The following is a 26573-nucleotide window of genomic DNA, read 5'->3' as shown; positions in this document are numbered from 1 at the left end:
TTGACTATTCCCCCCCCCAGGTTGTGGGTAAAATTGAAAATACTGGGAAGGCATCCCTGGAGCAGATGGTGCTGGCATGGATCCTCCTCAGGATGGAATTCAAGTTCCTTTCTCTGAGCCAGATACTCCTAACCAGCCGGTGGTGCGCAGTGCTGCTGCAGAGCCTGACTTGGTGCTTCCCGCTCGGGTGAACTTTCGTGGCATTTCTAGAGCCGGTTTAAAAATAGCAGAAGTATTCTCAGTGAGATCGCATTGGAGTAGAAGTTTGGGGATGGTTTCTGTCTGTGTCCCGCTTCTCTGACAGTCAGTTTTCTTTTTATTTGACTCTTCACCAGGATCAGCTGTATTTTCCTGGTGAACAGTGTTTTTCTTCGGTAGTTTGGAGGAAACCTCTGGTAGATGGATGCTCAGAGCTTATCAACTCCTGTGGTTCATCTCAGGGTTGGGAGATACTCTTTCCTTTTTTTTGTATTTCTGCAAAACATTTGTGTAGTAAATTGTTCTTGCGGGTATGGATCAAGTATGCTTTGTATCTTAAAATGTTGACCCTGAAACGTAGCAATCTTTTTTTCTGTATGGCAAGATTGGAAATCTCTTTGGGCAGGGCCACCCTGAAGGTGGGAGGAGTTGCTTAAAGGGCCTTTTTGTTTTAAGAGTGTGACAATTTCTTTTGGAAATGCAGTTTGTTAGCAGTATCTGTTGGGGTGAAGAGAGTGGAACAGTACATTTTTCATCAGTTGGTTTTGCTCTGGGATATTGTGCAATATTGGGGGTTGAGGGAGGTGATTCTCCCCCTCTGCTCTCATGAGACCCCACCTGCATTGCTGTGTCCAGCTCTGGGGCCCCCAACATAAGAAGGACATGGACCTGTTGGAGCAAGTCCGGAGGAGGGCCATGAAGATGATCAGAGGGCTGGAGCACCTCTCCTGTGAAGACAGGCTGAGACAGTTGGGGTTGTTCAGCCTAGAGAAGAGAAGGCTCCAGGGACACCTTCTAGCAGCCTTCCAGTACCTGAAGGGGCCTACAAGAAAGCCAGAGAGAGACTTTTTATGTGGGCATGTAGTGACAGAACAAGGGGTAATGGCTTTAAACTGAAACAGGGTAAATTTAGATTAGTTATAAGGAAGAAATTCTTCACTATGAGGGTGGTGAGGCACTGAAAGAGGTTGCTTAGTGAAGTTGTGGATGCCCCATCCCTGGCAGTGTTCAAGGCCAGGTTGGATGGGGCTTTGAGCAACCTGGTCTAGTGGAAGGTGTCCTTGCCTGTGGCAGGGGGGTTGGAACTAGATGATCTTTACGGTCCTTTCCAACCCAAACCGTTCTATGATTATAGTTTGATTTTATTATGGAGTATGCCTTACATCTCTGGCTGCTGGCTTGGGAAGAGCTTTTCTGACATCGCCTTTAGTTTAGGGGTGCAGGAATGCTGCGGTTGAGGAGGCACCAGGCAGATGCTAGAGGATAGGATGAGCATATGAGAGGCTGCGGTTTTATGCATGAAACTCCTTTAAAGACTGCATTGGGGAAGGGCTTAGACTTGCAGACCATTGTTTTGAAACAAATTTTACATAAAAGTTACTCTGAAAAATTCTAAAAGTTTCTGTTTTCTAGAACTTCAAGTCAAAACTGTTCATTTGCATTTGAAATGAAGAAAAATGTTTTACCTATTTAAAATTGTAAAGGAAACCTTGGTGCCCTGCGTGAGCTGGGTGTTGAGTCTGTACAAATTAGTGTGTTATGTTTTTAATTGTGGGAGGCAGGCGAGAGTATCTGCTGTCTCTTTGGAGAAGTGTGAGTTTTGTGCTATGCTCACTGATTAAAACACTAATATAGCAGTATTTGTCTGTTTTGTTTTGTTTTTCTGAACACAAAGAGTACTTTTAGTAGCATCTGGAAGACTTCTTGGCTAGTTTGAAATCAATTTAAATCCAAACATAATTTGCATGTGATTTAGCAGTCACATTTGACATAGTGTTGCTGCACCTTTTATTCCTTAAAAGCCCCGTACTGCCCTCTCGTGATAGCTTGAGCATATTGTATGTGCTGTAGCTGCTTTTCTGACATAGAGAGTATTTTCAGTTATATTTGCAACTGAAATGCCGTTAGGACTTTTTGTTTGCCTTTATAAGTTTCCAGCATAGCCTTACAAAAGTTCATTTTAAAAATTGTGATTTTTTGTCCTGAATTGCTTTGTTTTTTTTATCCCCTGCAAATTTGGAAGTAAATTGAGCAATTTTGCTTTTCACTTTGAAAGATGTTTTGAAATTGTGCACTCAATTTCTTTTAAGAATTGTCTGACACTTCGTTTTGTCTTATGTACATCGCAAATACAAAGTGTAATGAAGTTACAGTTTAAAAAACCTAATTTTATAATTTTTAATGTAGCCTAGCACATGGAAAAAAAATCAAACCAACACTGGCCAAAGCTTTTGTTATTGAACATAGATACAGAAAAGGATAAAGCACAAAGGGCAGCTAGTTCTACATACGCACCAAATAGGTGCTGAAGGTGGTGAGAAGTTTGTCATTCGTGACTCTCATTCTAATGAGATACAACTTCATACAATGAATGGAGGGGGCGATGTTAAGTCTATGATCTATATTTAGGCCCTATCTGATCTCTCAGATGTTACTGGTATCTGGAGTTCCCTGATACTTGACCCTTCTTAGGGCCCTGCTAACAAATAGACTAAGTGGATTTTTGGTCAGAAGCTCTAAATATCCATGTTAGAGGATAGTACTTACAAATACTTTCTTGGGGGAGTAGGGGAGAGAAATGAAAAATCTATCCGTGCCTTTCTGTGAAATTCATTAAAGCAACTAGAAAGAAAACAAAGGTTTTTAACCAGTTTTTTTTTTTCTGCCTCTCTTCTTTCTTTATTCCTTTTTGTTTCCCCTCTTCAGGCGCTGCCGCCGAACTAGAAATATGGGGTCGGAAAACCCGCAGAACCCTGGCTGTAAGATCATGACCTTTCGTCCCACCCTTGAGGAATTTCGGGACTTTGGGAAATACATTGCTTACATGGAATCGCAAGGAGCTCACCGAGCAGGGCTTGCCAAGGTGAGTTTCCCTAGCTTAGGTAGTTGAAAGCTTCCTGAAGGCTGCCTTCCTGAGGGTCTGCTTTATGTAAGCTGTCTATGAAGTTCTATCACTCAGAAGCAGTTTGCTTTCATGTAGTCAAGCAGAGTGTGTTTTTGAAAATTGTGCTTGCAATCTCTGTCTCGTTTTACCGAGAGAGGAAAGGCATGAGAGTTACAAGCCTTTCATAAGAGTGAAAGAAATGTTTATTTGGAGGATGTCTTTTTCTGATCCCTAACTGGAAAACAAGGACATTCCCAGTCCTTGCAGAGATGGGTTAAGGGTATTTCCATGTCCTGGTTCTGTTGCTGAGGATATAGAAAGTGGTAGCCATGGTCCTCAAGGGCTGGAGACGTGAGGTTTTCAGCTCCCCCAGAGCATAGAGTAAAGGATCAAGCTTTTGAAGTCTGCTTAGGTTTTGATGGGGGAGAGAGGGTCTAAATCATATCTATGTGAATGGGGGCAGACTTTTTATTCTTGCCCTTTTTATGTTATGGGCTACCACCTTATGCTGACTTGAGTCTAGACCTGTAGATGTGTCCTGTATGCATGTGTGGTTCCCAAAATACCTGAAAGCCTTTTTGAAGGCTTTAGGAAGCAGCTCTCCAGCCAGCTCTAAAACATCTTTCTGCTTCCTTCCCATCCGCATCTTTACACTGAAACTGATGAAATGTTGTGGGAACTCTTCATGTGAACTTCTAAATTCCAGTACTTGACATACAACTGCTTGGAAAAAATCAGGACTAATTGATTAGAAAGAGTATTTCTGTGGCTGTGTTGTGTTGCACCACAGGCTGAGGGAGATCATTTGTTCTGACAAGGTAGTTGTTACGTATGGTATTTAGCAGAACTTAATAAAGCACAGCAGAGAAATAAAGCTGTTAGGCATGAAATAATTCTTATTTCTTCTAAAACATAGGTCAATTACGGTTTTTATTACAGTTCTAAATAGAGCTGGGTATTGATAAAAAGCTCTCTGTGAAATGTTTCCTTGTCCATTCAAGTGTACTAGCAATTACATTCCATGAGTCTGCTAGGGTAGATTATTTTAATAAAGGTTGTTGGTGAATTCCAGATGTTGTGAAGTAATTACTCTACTTGTAGGACTAAATTTGAGCATTTCAAGTTAATTTTTGTGTGTCTCTATTGCAACTGCAGTTCAGAGCCTTGTAATGGAAGTAGAGCTCATCATATCCTGGAGGAACCATGCCCATAAAAATCAGTAGCTTGTCCTCCCATTCCTGTAACTTTTTTTGGTTAATCCTTACACCAAATTAGATTGCAGATATTTTATTTTTTCATTCCGCATGCCCGCTGAATGTCCTACTGATTGTTCTCTGATCTTGAGCCTAGAATTGCTGGCAGCTCTTCTGTTTAAAATTACAGCTTTTCCAGATTCGGCACTGCTTTGCAGCAGTTTTTCTGCACAGCCTCCAAGAGTGAGGAAAGAGTTCTGGACGCGTTCCCCATGCTTTTCTTTTGTTCTTCTCTACCCCTTGCCCCTTTTCATTTAAGGATTTGGTCCCTGATGTGTCACCTACAAATACAAAAAAACATCAACAGCAATAATGCAACAGGATTTTGAGCCTTCCTAGTTAAAAAAAACTCCAAACAAACCAAACAAAAACCACAAAACCCACCCCTCAAGAAAATCCTAATGTGAGTGGTCTTCTAGATGGAATAGTTGTTTACACTACTGTAAAGGTTATGGACTTGCAGAGATGCAACATACTGATAGAACGGCTGGAGTCTTCATGCAGCTTTGTGGAATGGTAGGTGAGAGAGGAATGCCGTTATGGAGGGAAAGCATGTGCAGTCCTTCTGGCATGCAGCGTATTTCCTTGGTATAACTATATATCTTCTTATCATCACTGGCCATCTTCTGTGACACTGTACTGATGGGACTGCTAGCAGGCAGGCGATCAGCCCTCTAACCATGTCAGCTAGTCCTGCACTTCAGCAGATGCAGAACAGGTGTCTTGTCATATGTGCTGGTTATTTGAGATGCTGCTGTTATCTGATAACCTGCAGCAGCAGGATGAAATACCTTCCACTTCAACAGTTTCTCCTCAGTAGAGGTTGTGTTTGCCTTTTGTGAACATGAAGTAAAGTGGTGTGGGGTTTTTTTTCCATTATTTTTATTTTTTTTTCTTCCCAATTCCAGGTGATTCCTCCCAAGGAGTGGAAGCCCCGAAAAACCTATGATGACATTGATGACATGGTTATTCCAGCTCCTATTCAGCAGGTGGTTACTGGACAGTCGGGGTTATTCACCCAGTATAATATACAGAAGAAACCTATGACTGTGGGAGAATACCGGCGTCTGGCTAATAGCGAGAAGTATGTTGGTGTTAAGTGATGCGCTTGTACTGTGAATGGGGGAGTTGTGCAGAAAGCTTTTCTTTCTAGAAACAAGCTGAAAAGAAAATGTAGCCTTGTTAAATAGGAAGCATTTTTGAGGTAACAGCTTTTTCTTGAAAGCTTACATCTAGAATCTCGACCAAGTTTGTAACTTGGTGGCTTTTGGTATATCTTAGATCTTTTTCTGGGAGTTGTTACAGAAAGATTCTTCAAAGTCAGTATTTGGCTAAGAATCTGCCTGAAAAGAATGGCTTGGGATTCAAAGAAGAGCTCTCGGTGTATTAATGGCTGAGGTAGAAATAAAGTATCTTGGAGTGCTTGAGCTAATACTAATAACATGAGTGTCTTCCGAAGGGACTGGGAACTTTGCAGAGCACTTCAGTTAGCTGGGACAAGCCAACTGAAACAACCTGCAGTTGCATCCTTTTTCCAGTCACTTTCCCGGAGCTCTGGAGTTTTAACTTGACCAATACTGACATTATGCAATCGATTTTGAAATATTGCTAACACAGCATATACATGAGTGCTTTACCTGCCTTCAGCTCCTTGTGTAATAACTTCATCTCATGCATCCTTAGGATGGGGATCTGGTGCTTCACATGAGTGCACATCCTGTTTGTCAGTATGCACTAAGAGTAGAAAGATTTAAAAGGCAGTGGATTATATGAATCTGAGTAGAATTAAAAATGAAATGCACCTTCAGTAACCTCCTGAGTGGGCCTACTTTGAAATGCATGGTTCTTCTCTGTCGTTTATCTGTCTGTGATTAGTGTTCCTTAGGACTTCTTACATCCTTATCTTTTCCATGTTCTTATCAGGTATTGTACTCCACGCCATCAAGATTTTGAAGACTTGGAGCGCAAGTACTGGAAGAACCTCACATTTGTCTCGCCAATTTATGGGGCTGATATCAGTGGCTCGCTATATGATGCAGTAAGTGAAATGCTCCTCTCATTTATTTTAAATACGGTTGTTGACTTTCTTAATGCTCTTTTCTTATTAGGAAACAGTAATTCAGAATTCATTTGATTTAGCGACCGTAAAAAAAACCCCAAATAATATCTTTATTTTTCCCTCATTACAAAAGTGTGACTAAACTTCCCAACTTCCCCAGAGATTCAGGATAATAGAGTCAATGGAAGCTGTGCAAAGCTTAGTTTTACTAGAAAAAATGAGGGGAAAAAAGTGATTTAATGAGTTCTTACAAAGCGTGTGGCCAAAAATTGTATACAGCTTGCAGAAAAGGTTGTTAAAGAAAACTGGACTGGTATCATAGTGATGTGCCAAGGTACATGTGGTGGTATGCAGGTAAATTAAAAGCAAGCTACTGATCCTGATCTCTGTAATGCTAGGGTTTGATTTTTGTTTGTGTGGGTTTTGTTTTGTTTTGTTTTGTTTTTTAAGGGAATAAAATAGATTTCTGCTGAAGCACTGTAGAGAGCTAGAGACAAGCAGCATTTCAAGGAATGGGGTGCTTCATCAAAAATACTTTTTTTGATTCTTTACACAACTAAAATACTTGCATTTGGATTTTTTCTTTGTAGACAGCTATAGTGGGATAAAATGCACCTGCATGCTAAATTATTTTACAATTCAAATTGTTTAAGCTTTTCCTTGGTGAAATTGCATCCTATGTCTAAAGTAATTCTGTTGTGGTTTCTTCTGCTGTAACTGATAAAGGTTGCTTATCATCTTGCTCTGTTTAGGCAGCTAATCTAAAGCAGTGCCCTTCCTCTGTAGTTTTCTTTTGAGTGGAAAGTGGCCCTTTTTTGGAGTGTTGTCTGATTGTCTGCAGTATAAACTGAATGTTAATGTAGAAGTGTCTTTTTATTATCAATAAGGTATAATATGGAATTAACTGGAATAAACATAGATATCTGAGGTCTTCACAGCCACAGACATCCAAGTTATCCATAGTATTTAGTGCTTTGATGAGAGTATCACATTCTTGTCCATGGTATGATCAGGGAAGGTGACATAACCAGACACAAAAGCAAGCTTTAGGAGAAGTAGCTTCTGCAATGTACTGAATATACATTGTTTCCTTCAAGTTCCTATAAGCAGAAATTAAGTAATTGAATTACCAGTCACACCTAAAGAGCATTTCCTATTGTCCAGTTACTGACATTGTTGAAAGCATTGAGGTGTGAGTCATGAAAAACATTCTTCTGCATCATCTCACTTTTCAGCTGCTTCCTTTCTTCAGCCCTTTCTCCCTTGCCCCTGTTTCTTTTTTTTTTTTTTCAGGTTGATTTACAAAGTTTCAAGATCGAGCAGCTTGAGTTTCACTGTCTTGCAGTTACTCCAGCAAGCAGCATGAAGCTGGGATTGCTCGCATACCTATCAGTTACTTGCATGCAAGGGCTGTGAAGGAAACTGTTTCCTTTTGGAGACTGTATTACTCTTCAGGCAATATCAAGGTTAAAAATTTGTACCAGTTTATGTGACTTCTCTATTTCATAATTGAAGTAGAGAGAACCAACTATCGGATTTAGAACTTCTGTTTATTCTCTTTCTGTTTGAATATTGATAACAACAAAACTGTCTTCCCTGTTCTTGTATCTGAAGCACGGAGCTGGTGTAGAGGCCTCTGCCACTTTGGGCACATTGAAGGCTAGTGTTTCTCATCAGCTGATACGTGTTCATCAGGTGAAGAATGTCTGGATGGAATACGTAATTGACAGATGTGTATTTTACCCTTAGTTTATCTTAAGTTTATTAGTTGAACAGTTTACTGAATGGTAGAGTATCACGTAGTACAAGTGCCTCTTCAGAGAACGCATTTAATGAGAAGCTAGTAATCAGTCCCTTTGCCACAAAGTAGTGGTAATGCATCCTTTTCATGGTTATTGATGTACACTGAAAGTAAGCTTTCTGGAAGGAGGTGGAATTAAATTAATGCAGATAACACTAGGATATCCACATTTTAAGGCATTGAAAGGAAGCTGTGGGCTGTTGTTCTGCTTAGCAAGTCCTGATATGTTCTAGTACAAAAATTTCTTTTGAATTACAGGATGTGGAAGAATGGAATATTGGCAATCTGAACACTCTCTTAGACATGGTGGAACATGAGTGTGGCATTATCATAGAAGGTGTAAACACTCCCTACCTCTACTTTGGGATGTGGAAGACAACATTTGCTTGGCATACAGAGGACATGGATCTCTACAGTATCAACTACTTGCATTTTGGGGAGCCAAAATCCTGGTAAGTGATAGAGTACCTATAGACAGTGGCTACAAACCTTTGTCCTCACTTAAAGGCCACTGCAATACCCTTTTCTTCAGGTCTACCTAATTCCATCAGGCCTCTTAGTCTCTCATTTCCCTTTTTTTCCCTCTCCTACTCTACATTTGAAAGCAGTTTTACTTTCTTTCATGCTGACTGGCTCGGAGGCCTAATTCCTGACTTTCTGGAAAAGTAGCAGAATTAGGGAGACTTGTTGACATGACAAGTAAAAACAGATTTCAGCACTTGGGGCTTTTTGGAAACTAATGCATAGGAGAGCAGTCCCATTATGTGGGAGAGCAAATGATGGTGGGAATGTGTGGATGCTTCAGATGCACTTTAATAGTGAGAGACTGTTGTTCTTGCATTGTGCTGTAGGCAGGAAACATCTGTTACTTTAAAATTTTCATTATTTAAATATGTAAGTATGGTTAAAACTCCAGGGACAAGGTAGGTCAAAGGGTTACTTTTTCACAGTCAATTGTTAGGGTAATGATAAGCATTTTTCAATGCTGTTGATGCATAGACTGATTGGAAGAAACGGAAATAATCAATAGATAAGGGTGAAATGAAGTTAGGAAATCCAGAATATGTTACCAAGAACCAGTCTACTTTTTTCTCAAGCCTCCTATTTAAAAGTATAGCCAGACACACTTAGCAACGTGCAAGAGCTTTACTGAAGATCTTGATGTGACTAATAAATATTGACATTTTCATGCAAATTAGAGCTTAAATGTCACTGTGAAGCTGCTGTCATTGTGCCCTGGCAGTGGCAGACAAGATCCTCCCATCTCTGCAATATGAGTCCCCAGGGACACCAAGTATCTCCAGGCTGTTAGTGCCTGTGGGCATATAAAAGCTACCAACAGTAAAGAGGCTGTAATGAATGGTTATAGTGTTCTTTTACAGTCTTGAAAAGGAGTGGAAGGAGGGACTGAATCTGCAACATTCAGCTACAGTCTTAATGTGAATTTTAAAAATCTTTCCAACATGTCAGAAAATCTCCCCAGCATACCTGATTCTTAGTCTCCCTCTTTCAGGCAGATGCACAAGGATTTTTTAGAATCTCTGTAAACAAGCTTGATCTGAAGAAACCTATCTCTGGATTAGGAATGAAATGTGACACGCTGTCTCTCATTTTACATACTGTCAGTTTTTTCTTCAGCAGCAGGTCATCAAATGTGGTTTTTTTTTTTTTTCGGTCCCCATCCCCAGTAGGTGGTGCCACCAGCACGCGAGGAGCCTGTCCTCTCCTTTGCCCATACAGCCCAGTGACCACCAGCAAAGCCAGTGTACTCTTGAGAGCTGGCTGCTCTTAGAGTCATGAGCAACTGACCTGAGGTTTGCGTTAGGGTCATGCGATTGTGGCTGTCTCTGACTGCTCCTTTCATGCCTGCGTGTTTATCAGTTCTGCCTCATCTGTCTTTTCTGCTTGCTTTTTTTTCCAAGCCCAGAATAGAGGGTTATTGCTTTCAAAAAGTAGAAAGAACAACAGATTACCTTGAAAAGAGAAGCTGGTTACAGCATGAAAATAAAGGGTGTTCCACAAACTCTTACATTGTGAGCAAAATTTAGAGAACAGATGTTCAATGAAGTATACATGAAGTATTTTTAGGCTGACCTGAACTGTTTTTCTTCTTGCATGCATCTTAGGAACTTCATGCTATTGTTTGGTTTCATGTCAGTCTGGGGTTTTTTTTGGGGGTGGTGGGGAGTTTTTGGTGTTTTGGGTTTTTTTTGGGGGGGTTTTTTTTTTTTTTTTTTTTTTTTTTTCCCCCTTAGGATTGTAGATACAATTTATGGATATCCACATACTGTGTATATCATAAGGATGATAAACTCATTGCAGGAAGCTGTTGCCTCATCTTTACTAAACAGTGGTTTTTCCTTATGTCCATATATTTGCTGTTGTTTCCGTGGGAAATACGGATTGCATAGTAAAGAAACAAACCAAACAAACCTCTAGACAGTAAAACCTGAAACACCTTTGTGTAGCATGTGTGTGTGAAGAGGTTAAGTATCAGAAAGAGGTGGAAACTGTAGATGGAAAATTGTATCTGGCAAACGTTGGATTAGAAGTTCTTGGTAGCTTTTATTTCTGTCTAATCTTCTGAGGATTTGGAGAAGATGCTGGGGAACACCTAATATTCCCGTAAGAGGGGTTTTGGTTGTTGAAGAGTTCAGTCACTACTGCTTATAATTGGAATAGAGAATAGAAATAATAAAATTGTTTTGTAAAGGAGCTCAGGCGTTGCTGGTAAAAAATCAAAGCAGGAAGGTGCTCTGCACCTGATTGGCTTTTGGTTTGTTGTTTTGTTTTGAAAAAAAAAAAAAAAGTACTTTTACCTGCTTAAAAAGGGAGGATTTTCATCCAGCCATTCTGTGTTTGTATAGTTCTTTTATAGTAACTAGTTTTGTAAACCTTACACAGTTGGGGAAAAATGAAGATTTTGAGGACAGACCATGTTTTGGGCAAAACGTTTTCCCGTTCAACGGAGTTTTCTTATATAGACAGTGTGTAAGACAAAACTAGATGTATTGTGACAGGATGCCACTGCTGGTTTGGCAGGCCTCCCTGCTGTTCCCTTAAGCATAAGGCAAGAGTATGCCACTTGCCCAAGTCATTTCTTCCTTATTCTTCACTATGACAGCTTCTGTTAATGAATTCTCAAGCTCTTCTGTGAACAAGCATTGGCTTCTGAGGAGTAAATCTGATTACCCCTTTGAGCAGACCTGGAACTTTCCAGGTACCTGAGCAATCACCCATCTTCTGGTTGCGACTGCAGTCTTCCTAGAGCTCAGCTGGGGGAGCTCTTGGACTGTAGTGATGAAATTCCAGTGGTGCAGCCTGGCTTTACTCAAAGATGGCTAAAATGTTAGTTCTGTTTTTCTGGCACCACCTCTGTGGAAATTTCCCAGCTTCCTTCATCCTTTTTATAGACTCTTTGACTCTGACAGTGATCATCTTTAGAAGCACCTCGGGGAATAGCAGGAGTGTGGAGAGTTACGAAGTCTACCAGTTTGGGGTTGAGCTCTAAAATAAGAGACAGAGTTATTGTTTGGCTGTCAGAGATATTTATATAGTGAAACAAAGGACTCTGTATATTGGTAGTATTCTGCTTCAAAATTGTCTCTTAAAAACCATAACTCTTTCTTCATGTCTCTCATAAATTATCTTAGGCTACTTTAATCCAGGCTGTGCAACCAAAGCCTTGCTTTGCAGGGCAGTGCATAGGAGTGGTGAGAACCCACCAGCTCTGTTTCCTTACGATGGCAAGAAAGGAATTGGGCTGATTGAGGTTGCCTCCTAGACCTCATTCAAGTGGGTTCTGCAAGAAATCTGTATGTTTATTTGCTGTGGAAGAGGTGAAGTACCTTCTCGGGGAGGTCTGAATGATATGTTCAGACCATGAGAAGCCATCTCAATGGACAGAGATAAGCTGAGAAAGGAATCTGTCTCATGGGTCAGGGAGGATAGTTACTGAAGTATTTCGTACGTGTCTTTCATTTCTGTCTTTGGAATTTTGGGTCATACCTCTTACAAAAGAGGTGCTGTGGGGACTGCTGGGATTAGAGTTAAAAGAAATGTCTATGGCTCCACAACTGAAGATGGCTGCTTTGTACAACCTAATGAGCATCTGCTTGGTCATACAGCTCCTTGATTAATGTGTGTCTCTGTCACTGCAGAGAAGTCCTGCTGCCAACACTTTCTTGTACTGTTTCTTTCCATAAGCAGAGTAGAACAGGCTGCAGCAATGTCAGTTGTCTACACAGAGTTGTGTCACTGGGGATGCAGGTTAAAAAATTGTTCAGCACTAAGTGAAATACTTAAGCAGTCATCCAGTGATGAGGGAGAGGAAAGGGGTTAATGGAAGACAGCATTTTTCCTGCTTCCAGTCTCATTAAATGATTTATCTATGCCTGTAGATTGCAATGCATTTATTTCTTAAATTCTGTCGTCTTGTACCAAGAAGAATAAGCACTGTTATATATCTTAAGCCATAATGATTGCTGCTGCAAAGATATCCATATTGCCCCTTTTGGGTTATACTTGCCTCATATCAAAGATGATCATCTTTTCTGATGTGCTGTTTTTCAGGCGTATGCATCTGGTCTACATTGTAGTCACACTGTTGTTTTTAACTGGAAAATCAGTCTGACAGGCTGAAGAGGTAGCATGGAAGGTGTGGGCACTTTCCATCAAACATACCAGGAATTGGAGCTGTTGTGTAACTTCATGTTAAGCTTCTCAGGCAGGGAGCTGCCAGATTGAGTCTTTTGCTTGCTTGTTTCTCAAATTATAAAATGTCCCTCTCCCATTAGTAGTTTAATTACAACCTTTTCATAGTCTGTCTTCAGTTTTTTCAAAAGTTTGAATGTATTTCATTTTGCAGCCCTATATTAAACCTCTTGTGGTAGGAGTTTTTACTGTATCAATTATACATATTATGTATAATTACCTTATACATTCATATGCTGAGATCTAAAATAGAGCATATTGTCAAACGATGCTAACAGAAGACTGATTTTTATAATGACAGAAGCAACAAAACTGAATGCCAAGCCTCATACTTTATGGTTATTATGGCATTTTATTGAGGAACGTATGCATCTCAGCCCTTGCGATTTCAAAAGCGTATTTTTAAACACTGCGATACTCCACCATCACTTTGTTTCATCTCTATAAAAATGTGGAATACCTACTTTGAGGGCTTCCTGTGGTAGGGAAGTGCCGAAGGAAACTTTAAATCTCAATAACGTGAATTTGATGGATATACTTTGGAGGTGTAATGTCTCCGTCTTGTTTTGTCAACACTTTTACACCTGACTGGGTAATAAGGTTATTTTTCTTGGATACTTTGTGACTGATCTTGCTGTATAGCAACAATATTTAATATAACTTCTGTAAGTACTAATGGGATGTTACACTGTATTTTTTTTTCTCTCAGAAACTGCAGGTGTTAAACCAGAGTGACACTGAGGATGGTAATTGATTTTTATAAAATGTCCCTATTTCCTTATCATGATGGATGTTTAATCCCCTTTAATTAAAATAGGGAGCCAGCTTTAGCTTTTAAGTTATATGGTCTCCTCTCCAAAACATTCCCTTGCTGAAAGTGGATCATGCCTAATCTGTTTGACTTTGATATCACAAAGTACACTTTATGCCAGAACAGCAGTTTATGTGGAGTTAAGGACAAATTACCAAAGAAACTTTAAAATAATATGATTAGTTGAAAGCACTGGTCACAGATACAATTACATTTTAAAAAACACTTCTGGAATTCTGTCCTGTAAAAGTCTTAAGACTGCTTATTTGAAAGTCCATAGAGTTATCTGAAAACTTTGTTGGTTAAAGTATTTTTGAATTTCTGCTTTCCTTCCTCCAGGTGTCTAGCGAGCTTCCCTGTATAGGGTAAGTCTGTCTGTAGCAATCGAGGAAAACAAGTCCATGGGAGGACTTACTTGTAACATCTACCATTTAATAAATTTGTAGTATCTGCAACTGATGCCACCATCAATAGGGAAGCCTTACACTTTCTAACAGTGCTATGATGGGGAGATTTAAGGCAAGACGTGATTGTTCCCCTGGGAGAGGCTTGTAAAAGGAGCCCTCTTTATTCTTGGCTAAAAGCATATACTAAAGCAGCTGCAGATATGCAAGTGCTGAGGCTCTCCCTGCTGATTTTATTTTTTGTTGTTGTCTTAGGGAACATTGCAGCTGTCTGAGTCAGAACTCTTGTCCTATCCCCCCCCCAGGATAGAAAATGTTAATCCCTGGAAAACTATCTTGGAGAAAGAAAATGACCTAATACAGTCATGGAGCTGAACTCTTCCAGCTTCTCTCCTTCGTTTTCAGTGCAGGATGCTGGGTCCTTATCCCCATTTCCCCCATGTCGTATGCTGCACTATCCCTCTGCTTTAACACACTCTCACATATGTTGCCGTTTGTTGCGAGCTTGATGTAATCTCATTTAAAGCAGCTGGGTTTAATGTTTGATACTGAATTGTATGGCAGCAGGGGGGAAGGGCCCTTGTCCCTTGCATCATTTATTGCCTTCTAACTATTACATTCCCTTAGGGGGCCATTGCACAAGGCAGTTGAATTGCTGAATTGATCAGATGTGATTATAAGTCTTGATTATTGGGATCTCAGTAACCCTTGCACCCTGGAGATCCTGTGAGTTTCTTAAAGCTAGATTAGCTGGAATCACATATGCGTTTTGCCCTTGAGGGAACTGATGACTCTGAACTTGTTACATTATGACTTTTCATTTTGGTCCAAACAGAAAATCTGCTGCCCCCCCCCCCCCCCCCCGACTTTTACTTTTCCTATTTCTTGGTGTTAGGAAATTCAGAAGAAGATTCTGCAGCCTTTCCTCCCTCGATCTCCAAGGTCTGTATCAGTCTTCCATGCAAAATGTGTGGGGTTGCCTTGCTCTTAAATGTGTGCACACATTTGTGGTTTGTGTGTTCCACTCCTGACAGTAGAGATTTATAGGCTTGTTGGGGTGGAGTGGGGGAGAAAGGAGGGGCAGGGGAAGGCCATTTGGCTGTGATGGGTTCCTTGCAGCTCACAAATTTCCTTTCTGCTTCTGCTATCCCATGTAATCTGTTTTACAGCTCTGCAGTTTTGGATGGAGAAAGAGTAGAATTTATGGTGATGGTTGATTTATAGATTAGCTGCGACACCATTTGCTCTCAGGCAGATTTGGCAAAGCAAGACCCTTTTCTGTTGATAAAAGGGATAGAGGAAGGAACAGTGATATTCATTAAAATAAATAAAAGGAAAGTGAGATAAAGTATGGCCAGGCAGAACAGCTTTTCACTCTCCTACCTCTTCCAAAACTGTTAGGTGAAAGCTGCTTTGGAATAGGCTTTCTGCATTGAGAATCTGTGTGCATGTTGATTTTGCTCTGAGATTTGTGAAAGGAGTGATATATTGAGATGCAGAGTTGCATCCCCCTGTAATTCACTGATAAATGAGAGCAGTGCAGCAGTGAGTTATTAATACAGCCTTTCAAGCTTCATATACCGCAGTCATTAGTTAATCAATACAAACCACAGTATACTAGTAATATTCAAACAAGCCTTCCTCCAGGCTTCCCTCAGGTCGGAGGGGTTCTGTTTGTCCTGGAGGTGGTGCTGTGGGTGAAGGATGATGTAAATCTCATTAGAAAGGGAAGGATGCTAGCTGATAGTCTGCTTTGAAAATCCGAGGGATTGACATATTGTACAGAGACTAAATCTTGGGTGACTGGAGTGGTTTTAATGTGGTTAAGTCATCAAACCAAACTACATGGAGAGTTATGAGCTCTAACTTGTGTTATGTGGATTATCTTCTCAATCAGGTGCCTGCAGTTGGAATAGTGGAGATTTTTCTTTTTAATAGACTTAGATTTTTGTTGTGTTTTATTATGCTGTAGTAGACAGATTATTAAAAGGTAATTTTTCTGATGCACAGGAGGCACGGTATTCTGGGGAGGTAGGACTCACGCGTTGCGTTTCTTCATTCACCCTCATTTAACTTTGAGAGAAAATGCTATGAAGATCAAGCCAGACTCTTGGACTGATGGGATCAGCTACGGAACTTGTCTGAGGAGAGACTGTTGCTCTGTAAGAGAATGGATGAAATGACCTGAGCCAGCCAGCTGGCTGCTTGTACCCATTCGGTCTCCCTCCTCCTTTCACTCAGCTCTGTTCTGTATATGTACTTCCCCCACAAAGTCCTTTGCTCTTTCTGTTGCTTATTCTTGTCTAAATCCACTGCAGAAGGCATGGTATTAGTATGTACTTTGCTGCCATTTTAGTTTTCTGTCTGTGCATTTTATGTCCATCTTTACTGGGCCTATTTAATTAGTTTGTTGAAATTATAAACTCTTAGAGATTGGGGCTCATCTGTGAGTTGTACCTAACCTAGTAAAGTGAAGATCCTTCCAATCTATGGTTCGTCTTTGTACCTTTCCATAATGATGTTGGAAGGTGGTAATGCTGATCTGAGATCACATCCTCATTTTTACAGCAGTGTCTTCAAGTGGGCTTCTACTCCACTGACACAGTGTTTAATGCGTGTACTGCTGTTTCCGCCAGCACTAATAATTCATCACAGCTCAGTAGTCCCAGTCTGGATTGAGAGAAGCATGTCTTTGATCCAAGAAGGCTCTTGCTGCAACTCATTCTTGCGTTTTGAAAGTGTCTGCTCAAAGCTTAGGCCTGATTTGAAATGAAGATCTATGGAAGTCTGACAGGATCACAGATTGGTTTTAATAACTGAGGCTTTTGAACAGTGCACTCCGCCACTGAGACAAGATGGGAGGGAGATGTGCTTCCATGCTTCATGTAACTCTTTCAGCCTGATCTGACTTGGGCCCTGTGGGAGAATGAGCTTGCAAATTCTGGCTTGGCATGGCGCTGAAAGCAGGGGTTGGAAAGACCAGAAGGAACCAACAGTGGTACTGCAGAGCTTTGTCTTTATTCACATTTTGTTAACACATTGGCAGAAATCAGCGGGGATTTTTTTCTTTACTCAGCAGAGAAAATTGACGTTGGGTGATGCCAAGTGCAGTACAAGTGTAGTTTAAAATAACAGAAGCCTATAGTAATCACAGTACTTTAAATAGCACTCTGCGTCCTCTGAGTGCTGTGCAATTGTTAACTAGTTAATGTTCAAAGTAATATATATGCAGGGTTTCTATCCACTTCATTTCTAACTGGCCAATCAACATGACAAAGGGGATCAAGTAGAAGAAATAAAGGAAACTTTACAAACTGTGTCACTGATCTTTATCAAATCTTAGCTATAACGCTTCTAGCTTTGATGCTTACAAGAACATAGGCAGTAGCTTTGAAGTAGTAGCTGTAGTTTGAAACAGTGCAGCTTGATGGATGATGACCATTAAACCTCTGGAATTATATTTTTTTTCCTCAAAAAAGAAAAGAGCGTGTGTGTAGAGGCATTGCACCTCTAGCACAAGGGGTTTCCTAATCCAAAAATACCTTTCATTACTAGTGAGCAGATTTCTTTTGTTCTGCTGTAGAAAATTACCCATATTTTTTTCCAAAAGCAGTGAGCAGGAGTGTACGTGTGCCTGTGCCCAGTAAAGGAGGCAGCTCTCACAGTCCAGTTGGTACAAGACAGCAACATCTGTGATCTCCCCTGGTTACCTTTTTTCTCCTTGTTTCTGGAGTTGCTTGGGTTTTTTTTTTTTTTTTTTAGAATATAAGGTCTTTGAAGCATAATCTTTGCTTTTCTTTATCCACTACAGAAAGCAACCAGTAATTAATAATCTGATTGCCAGTTTTGGGAAATAAATCTGATGTGAACAGGTTCTTTAAAACAAATAGTGGAGAATGGCAAGGGGATGAATATTGTAGTCATTCATCTCTGTTGAATTGTAGGCTAATTATCTTCTTGGCCAAACTGAATGAATAAATGATTTCATAATGTTTTTCCCAAAACACCTTTTCTTAGTTAAATACCCCCTTCATGCTGCTCATTCACTGCATGCAGAAGCAGACTATGGGTTTATTTTGTACATGAGGAAGGAGAGTCACTCCAATGTGATTTGTAATTTTGTGCTTGGTGCCTGGCATTTGTTGCTATGAAGCTAACTGGACTGGTACATTGATAGTCTTTCCAAGAGCAGATGGTTGTTCATATTAAACTCTCTGTTTTAAAATAGTATTTAAAAATTGCATTTGAGTTCTGGAAAAATCTCCTTTTTGTATTCATTGAGTTTTGGGTTAGTGAAACACTGTGAAATTGCTCAGTTTTGTGCAGATCTTGTAGTTGTGAGTTCAGGTGTACCTCTTAAATTAATGTTGCTTTAAAATCAAAATTTTAAAAAGCTGCTGTTGAATGTCACTTCCTGAAACTAATGCCTCTTTAATACTGTTTCTAGCTCATGACAACTGTAAGGGTTAAAGAGTCTTTTAGCACTATGCGATTGGCACATTAGGTTTGACTCTAATCTTTCAATGGTCAATCCATAAGGATTTGATCCCAGCTGCAGAGTGACCTGAGATATTCTGCCCATTGTCACTGGAAGACAAATGGAGAGTTTGTAGTTGCACAAACTTTAGTTTCTTAAGGGAAGGAGGAAGTTTCTCATCTTGCTTAAATTGCTTGCCATTTCTTCATATTGTGTTTGGGGAGGGTTGATGGGGTTGATAATGAGGCAGCTATGAGCATGGAAAAGAGATCTTCCCAAATGAAATAGGCCCTGTGGTGTAAGTGCTGAGAATGGTTACTGTTACCCAGGCCCTTTCTGAGCAGGTTTTGTCCTGATTGTCTTCCTGTGCTGGTTCCCAAAGGATTGTGTTTGAGCAGCTGTCTGCAGAGCTCATTTTTCTCCGAGCTTTAGAAGACAGGTTGATTTGGTGTGTTTGTGTGGTTGTAATCTTGTTCTGTCATTACCTATTTACTCCTTATTATGGCTTTTTGAGCAGATACTCCCCAGCCTCTGTGTTTATCTTTCTCCCTATGTGTATTTCAATAAAAATGTCATTATTTGAAATCATTGACACTGCTGGTTAAAGATACTGAATTCCATCATCTATTGTCCTGTAAAATGATCCATTAAAGATAAAACTGCAGACACTCGATAAAGGTTCTTTCCTAGGAACAAGGAGCGCTCTCATCCTTGTGTGATCTTATCTGCAGAGCATGTGTTTGGATTCTTGATGTAAAGGAGCCACAACAGAAGGGGATGGAGAGGGAGGCCAGAGATTTTCCTTTCCAAATGGTGATCTTGAGAAAGGAAACTGGATACTTACAGCAAAATCACTGTGGGGTAACCTCAGATGGTGATGAGGAGAGGAAGAAAAGGAGTTATTTCTGTCTTTTAACAAACTGGGAGGGAGAGAGGGATGAAGGAAGGCTAAACATGGAGGAAACTAAAGGTGGGGAAAAGAGAGGTGGCCATGAAAGGGCGGGAGATGATAGTGCTATTGATGAAGGAGCAATCCCTTCTTCTTGTTGAAATACCTTCCCCCCCCTTCCCATTCAGGCTGCAAAACAGCTTAAAATAGTGTGGAAAAAGCTACTTTTGTTGCTCTGGCTTTACTTTGACACTGCTAGGAGATACAGTATTATAAGTGTTTTACCTTGCAGAAAAATTAGGCCTTAGAAGCAGGATATGAACTTTGCAAATGAGGGACTACCCTGTATGTAGTGGTGGTTCTTAATGGCTTCTATTGGGTGATAAATATTCTTGATAGACTAAGGGGTTTTCTTTGGAGGCATTGCTGCTGTCATGGGGGCTAAAGATGTTGAAGGTCAGCATTCAGATTATGCATTTATGGACACACTTTGTCTTGGAGAGATTGAAATAATAGCTTTTTATTCTGCCTGTCATGACTGAGAGTAGGTTGGCATTTGAATCTTCAAAGGGTCAGTATTCTTGGCACAACTAAATCTGCTTTGAAGACAGATAACTAACCCTCAGCTTGACACATGGTCTTAGGCATTTTAAATGTGCTGTTCTCTTTTTGTTTCTGTTCCTTATTTCAGTAATTATAGCATGTTAAACTGTGTGGGGCCTGTTTGGCCAGACCTTGTGCAGACACTGTGAAATTAACTTTCTTACCTTCTCGCATGAATTGGAGGGAAGTGATATTTCCGAAGCCTTGTGGTTGAACCTCCTGCCCATGGTACCGAGTCCCTAGTAGAGAGTGAGTACGTGAGATTTAGTAATCTAATTGCTGCTTAATTGCTCTGTGTTGGTGCAAGGAGAGGCTGACGTGTAATGAGGTGGGGAGGCGAGGTGGTGTAACTATCAAAAACTCGGTGTGTGTGACAACTGTAGCAAGAAGAGGTCTTGGAAGCTTTGGGAGGAGGTTGAACTAAGGGACAGGATGGTCTGGTCCTCTGCCAAAGCTAGTGATAGCTTCAGGTGAGAACAATTTCTCTTGAACAGAGAGAAACCAGTGGAGAGGGTGTGAGCAGGCTGAGGATTGCCTTTGTTATGGATGAAGTTTTTAATAGCTCTCAGTGGCCAAGAAGATGACAAAATTGGATTGCACCCCCTTTGAAGAAGCAGTGGTGAGGACAGAATCGGTGCTAGACTAGAAAGTCCCTGAAGAGCACCTGATGCTGGAAGCTGTCGCTGCTGTAGTGAATTCCCTGTTATGTCATCCCTTAATGGCTTCTAAACCGGTCCTTTTATCCTAGGATGGTCTGTCTGCTCTTTTTTACTGACATAGTCATTTAATTCTTAACTCACAAGACATTTGCTAATTTATTTTCATTGTTCCTGATAATAATTCTAAGCCATTAGAGGGGAAAATTGTATTCAAAAATGCTGTTTCACACTTTATTTGTTTGATGATTTAGAGCGATAGAAAATAGCACATTTGCTGGCTTTTATAGTCTGATAATTATCCGCATCCATCAAGCCATTCCAGGGGAATAAACAAAACACCAAGAAAATTACACTATTAATGACATCCTTTATGGCAAATAGGAAGGATCTTTCTTTTGTGTTAAGGATAAAAAAGGGGACTGTCCAGTTAAACTTATGTTAACAAAAGCAAACTACCATTGTAGCAAAATCATTGTCTAACACATTTGTAGCTTTGGGGCAAATACCTTCTGGACCCCTGATCCTGATGGCTGGTAGTTACAATCAGACTCAGTTTTGCAGTATACTTGGGAACCCAGAGAATTGCATGGAAGTAGACATCAGAAATGCTGGAATTAGGTTTCCTGAAACAAGTCTAAGCTGAAAGTCTTTCACGTAGAACAGCAAGTTCCGTATTTGTAGAGGTGATACTTAATCCATTTCAGGGACCTTCTTGTTTTGGTAGAAAGAGTAGAAAAAGGTAATTTAAAAGGATCAGTATATTACTTTCAGATTGTTGACTTCAGGGTAAGATGACATTTGAGTCACATAGCTATAACTTTTTTTATCTTGAGATTTTTTTTCTTTTCCCCCGTTCCGTAAATCTTGTATTCCCTGGCAAAGCAGCAAGACATTATTCATGCTGTAATCTGACAAATTGCTGAGTGGCAGGTTTTCACGTTAAGCTTGGCCCTTTGTCTTGGTCAACCACTGCAAGGCTGACCCTTGGAAGTACGTACTTAAGGCATTAGTCTCTTGGGTTTTTTGCAAGCCCAGTTTCTTGGAAGTTTGATATATCTTAAAACAGTTGCTGGCTTAGCACTATTTACGTAGACTTTGCTTTTATTGGGGAACCAGGTTGAACCAGAAGAGACAGATTCTGCACTTGAAGCAGTGGCTCAAGGTCAGCATTTTCGGTACTGTTGTGTTTTATGTTGGCTGTTGCAGATGTTTTCTCTGAAGCAGAAGTAGTCTATAAAAAGATGGTTCTTAAGAAGGGCTGTTAAAATATTTATGCTGCCACTACCACTTCTCTTTGGTTTAGGTTGTTTGGGGCAATGGAAAATCCTTGCTCTGTCTTTGCTGTGGTTAAAAGGAAGTGTCTGCTCGAGGCTGGATCAAAGTTAGTCCTGCTCTACACCTAATTCAGTCTTGCCCAGGCAGAGGGATGTCACGAAACTGCTTCTGTCAACAAGGGAGAAGCACTGGGCAGTTCTCGGTCTGATAGTCTCGACACAGCCCAATTTGTGGATACTGTAGTCTATTTCAGCCAATTGATATAAAAGCAGTATTTTGAGGTGTGTTTCTTCTTACTTTTCTCTGTGGAATGCATTTGTGCTATGATCTGAATGGGACAGGGAAGGGAAGTAGTGTTACATGTGGTTTGTGGTTTTTTTTCTGATAGGGTGGGGATTTTTTAGTATTTTTTCTAGAGGAAACCTGCTACATTTAGTATTTGGGCTGGGGTGCTAAAGGAAAATATCCATACTATGTATTCAGTCATGCATACAGAAAAGGAAATTGTTGGATATGCTTTACCAGGCATAATCTAGTCAGTTGTCTCTGAAATTAAAGATGTTTTGCTGTTGATCTGAGCCCCAGCCTGTGGGTGCAAGAGGGATGGTAACAAATCATACTCAACGACAGCATTTTGTCAGTTCCTTCTGTCAAGGATTTTTGTCCCCAACAAGTGCCTGGCCGTTTTTCATAGTGAAAGTGGGAGGATAGTACCATAAGGTCATACACAAAAGCCAGCCCTTCGTGGATGTTTACATGCTCAGTAACAGTACTGCTTTGATTGCAGCAATTTCTAATCTTTCCATGTCGCCTCCATTGTTATTCTACCTTGTAATCAATCATTTTATGTCTAGATTGAGCTAGCTAGCTCAATCTGTGCAATAGTTGCAGAAGCCTTCTGTTTCTCTTACTGGTTTTAAATAGCAGCCCAAATTCTTTCTTTATTGCCTATCTTTATGTAAATCAGTCAGATTTGTGAGTGTAACTTAAAGCAGAATTTGACCTACTTTTAATTCTCTTCTGCAGTTAATGTTTTGAATTCCTAAGAATAAATGTATAAGGATGTATAGGCTCTGCTTCCTAAAAGACTGGCCCAAACAAAAAAGTTAATTTCTAAATTGGAGTCAGCTATTACCAAGAGGCTGTTCTGTGGTAGGGTATTCTGATTTGTATATTATTACATATAGTTCTTTTTTATAAGCTGGAAATTCCTTCTCTCTTGCTGGTTTCTATCCAAGCAAGTCCTTTTACTTTGTCTCTCCATGGACCGTTCTCTAAAGCTCAGCTTGGCTTTTTACAGTCTGCAGTTTCAGATAACACAATAACCATGTTCCAATGTATTAAACTTTTAACATCCTCGAGATTCAATTAATCTTATCTTTACAACTCCCAATTATAGGCACTAATTAAGTGAAGGTTGCATTGTAGACTGGGGATATTACATTAATCATCGGCAGCCTTGTAGCCATAAATTAGTTCTTTCCCAATCCTTCAGCATTTTTCCCAGAAGGAATGGAATGTCTCATTTCCCTGTTTTAAGGGACATTAATCCCACAAAGGAGCTTTGGATCGGGATTAGTTTTATCACATTTATGTAAGTGATGAATGGTCTTTGTAGAATGAAAGCTACTAGCTTTGTCCCAGACAAATGAAATTGAATTGTCTGATAATTATGCAATTTAAGGCACTGTCAAACTTTGGTTAGAGGATGTTGGGAGTCCATTGCTATATTTATTATTTTACAAGATTAGGTGCTATGTAGTGTTTTCCCTTAGATTTTTTTTTTAAGCCATCAGTTTAAATCGGATTAATGTCTAAATCTTGAAGCATCCTATATATGATTTCTGTCCTTTGTTATCCTTTCTAACCTGCCAGACTACAATAGGTAAATTTTGGTTTTGTACAAAAGCAATATGGGATATGACTTCCATCTATTTCTCCTGACACTGTAGATAAACTTTAGACTTGAAAATTGAGAAGCTGAGCAAGGGGACTGGCTGAAAGTCCTCTCAAATTAGGTGTATTTTGAGAGATCCTATCATAAGTAGAGCAATACTGTTTACCTGTTGTTGAGATCGTGCGGTTGCCTGCTACAATATCCTGTTTTCAGCTTGGTATAATGAGACATGATGGTTTTGACATCTTTATTGGAAATAAGAGAAATAATGCATTTTTTTATTATTCACATTGAACAAAAGTTATAGCTGGCTATAAATGTCATTCTCACAAATGTAAATTTTCAAAACTCTCTGTTACAAAAAATGGCATGAGCGCCACATTTAATTTGATGCAGTATGTAAACAATAACTTACAAAATTCCATTGATATTATTATGTGTGTCATCATGTGAAACATGTTTAAGTATATCATGGTATTTAGTTCCCTCATTATAACCTGAATGTATAAAATCTTAGTCACCTGATTTTTGCTGCTGTGAATACTGAGGTAGTATAACTTCAAAGCAGTAAGGAAACTAACAACTCTCAGGAAGAAAAACAACCATTTGAAACTTTCCTGATTTTTGTAAATAATCATGTGTAACTTTCTGCAACTATTAGAAACTTTTTTGCAGCTTTTTTCAAGTTGTTTTTAACGTCTTCATTACATTTAAGCACAGTGAAGTGTCCAAATTGCCTGGAAGAAAACAGAAATTTCTTGTTCTTAACTTTCTGAAGTGGACTGAGCAGGTATGCAGCAGTCATGAGCTGTTACACACCCAGAAGAGCTCAGTGAAAGGCTTCTGGGTGGTAGAAATGAAGGGTCTTTTCTATAACCTAGCATATTATCTCTTCACATGGCAAAACTGTTTTAGAAGTAGGACTCTGTTGCTGTTTTCCAGTGATCACAGGAGGATATTGCAATTAGGCTTGTGTGTGACTTTAGGCAGTTGATTGTTTTTCCAGAATTATGTTCAATACTTTGTGCTTGTGGGAAAAAAACCCTATTTCAGTCAAATTCTTTTGCATTCTTTTTACACCTACTCTAGCAGACCATCTTTTAAAAAGTGCAGAAGTTGTTCCCTGTACCCTTTAATGTTGTTTTTCTCAGAAGACCCTTCTTTTTTCATTCACCTCATCAAGAAAATTATCAGATTGTTTTAATTCTGTTATTTTGTGTCGGACAATACAATGCAGCATAGATAGAAGGATTGACTGCTTCAGCCATTGTGAAGGATATTTACTTTTTTGAATAAAATGAAAATTTTTTACACAGAGTTTTCTTTGAAAAACTTAATTTGCTGTGGATAGGCTGATGTACACAGACCCTCCTTCACACCTTTTCAGCCTATCTGAAATTTCTTGTGTGTTAGTGTTTACCATAGCCTCATGGTTTTATTTTGCTGGTATCTTTCTTGCAGAAAACATGTCTGCTGTTTCCTATGCTGATTTATATCTGTTTTTTCCAGTGCTGTATCATCACTTTGTCTTTTTGGTTTTTCCATCTACCTTGTCAAGTACTGTGATGCTGTTTAAAAAAAATTGCAGGAAAATAACACACATCATATAACCTGTCTAAGGACTTTTATTAAAATACTGGCTTTCCTCCATGTATTATGTGTTACTGATACCTTCCAGACTTATAAAATTTTGGTTAGGTTGTATTTCCAGACATTAGTTGTAAGCGTGCTATGCTGAAAATTATTACCACACTTGTTTCTAGCCGCCTTTTTCTTCCACTGTTTTTACGTTATAGAGCGATAATTTTTTTTTTCTTCTGTGTTAACTTTCTCCTAGGTACGCCATACCTCCAGAACACGGCAAGAGATTGGAACGCCTGGCGAAAGGTAAGCTTGCTTCCTCCTGGGTGTGTTCTCAGTGAAAACTGAAGCATCCCAGGGGAGGATTCTACCCTTGATTTTTAAACAGATTGATAAAGAATTGACATTGAACTGGCTGTTCTAATTTAATCTTGCAAGAGCTGCTTGATGAACCTGCATTGGTATAATAGCTTCACAGTCAGAAACCTTGTCCTCTTGTCAGTGAATTATCCTACGAGTGCAACTGTTTTCTCAAAGCCTCAGTATTCTGAGATGCCATGACTCTAACTAAAATTGATGGGGGAAAAAAAAGTCCTTGAATTTTGAGGCATTGAGACCAAATGCTTCCATGTCTGGAAAATGGGTTTAATGAGACCCATCATGCATCTCCATGTGTAATATGAGGTTTGCAACAGAGAGGTGAGAACTGTTGCTCCAGCTGTGTGGAGTGCAGCCTGGGGGGGTCTTCCTGATACCCTCCTGACACACATTCTGGTTCTGCAGGGAAAAAGGATGGTAGAAACTATTCTTTCTTCCTACACTGTAAATGTTACATATACAGTATTAGCATTGATTACTTTCAGTCTTAAGTAGGAAAGTGCTTACAAATTCAGCAACAGCATTCACAGAAAATCACTAGTGGAGTTCTCGCTTCCCTGTATAATGATACATGATACGCACTGTTTGCTGGCTTTCCTTTTATTCCAGCCTCATCCTCCTTTATCTTTTCAGTGTAATAAAGGCCACCTCAAAAAAAAAAAAAAAAAAAAAAAAAAAAAAAAAAAAGGGG

General features: G+C 39.7%; 1 protein-coding gene across 3 annotated transcripts in view; it reads left to right on the top strand.

Annotated features, from left to right (window-relative positions):
• The first annotated feature begins 2906 nt into the window (after positions 1-2906).
• The window catches only part of KDM4B (lysine (K)-specific demethylase 4B), an 80019-nt gene continuing 56352 nt past the window's right edge, over positions 2907-26573 (top strand). For all 3 annotated transcript variants that reach the window (XM_010562235.1, XM_010562234.1, XM_010562232.1), the window contains exons 1-5: positions 2907-3061; positions 5244-5419; positions 6259-6373; positions 8454-8647; positions 25761-25810. In XM_010562235.1, coding sequence (XP_010560537.1) covers positions 2927-3061; positions 5244-5419; positions 6259-6373; positions 8454-8647; positions 25761-25810 — 670 coding nt within the window. In that variant the 5' untranslated portion in view covers positions 2907-2926. The remainder of the gene's footprint in view (positions 3062-5243; positions 5420-6258; positions 6374-8453; positions 8648-25760; positions 25811-26573) is intronic.

This window comes from Haliaeetus leucocephalus, unplaced genomic scaffold (genome assembly GCF_000737465.1).
Source record: "Haliaeetus leucocephalus isolate CR32 unplaced genomic scaffold, Haliaeetus_leucocephalus-4.0 Scaffold157, whole genome shotgun sequence".
Lineage (NCBI taxonomy): Eukaryota > Metazoa > Chordata > Aves > Accipitriformes > Accipitridae > Haliaeetus > Haliaeetus leucocephalus.
This window is presented reverse-complemented; position numbering and strand designations above follow the sequence as displayed.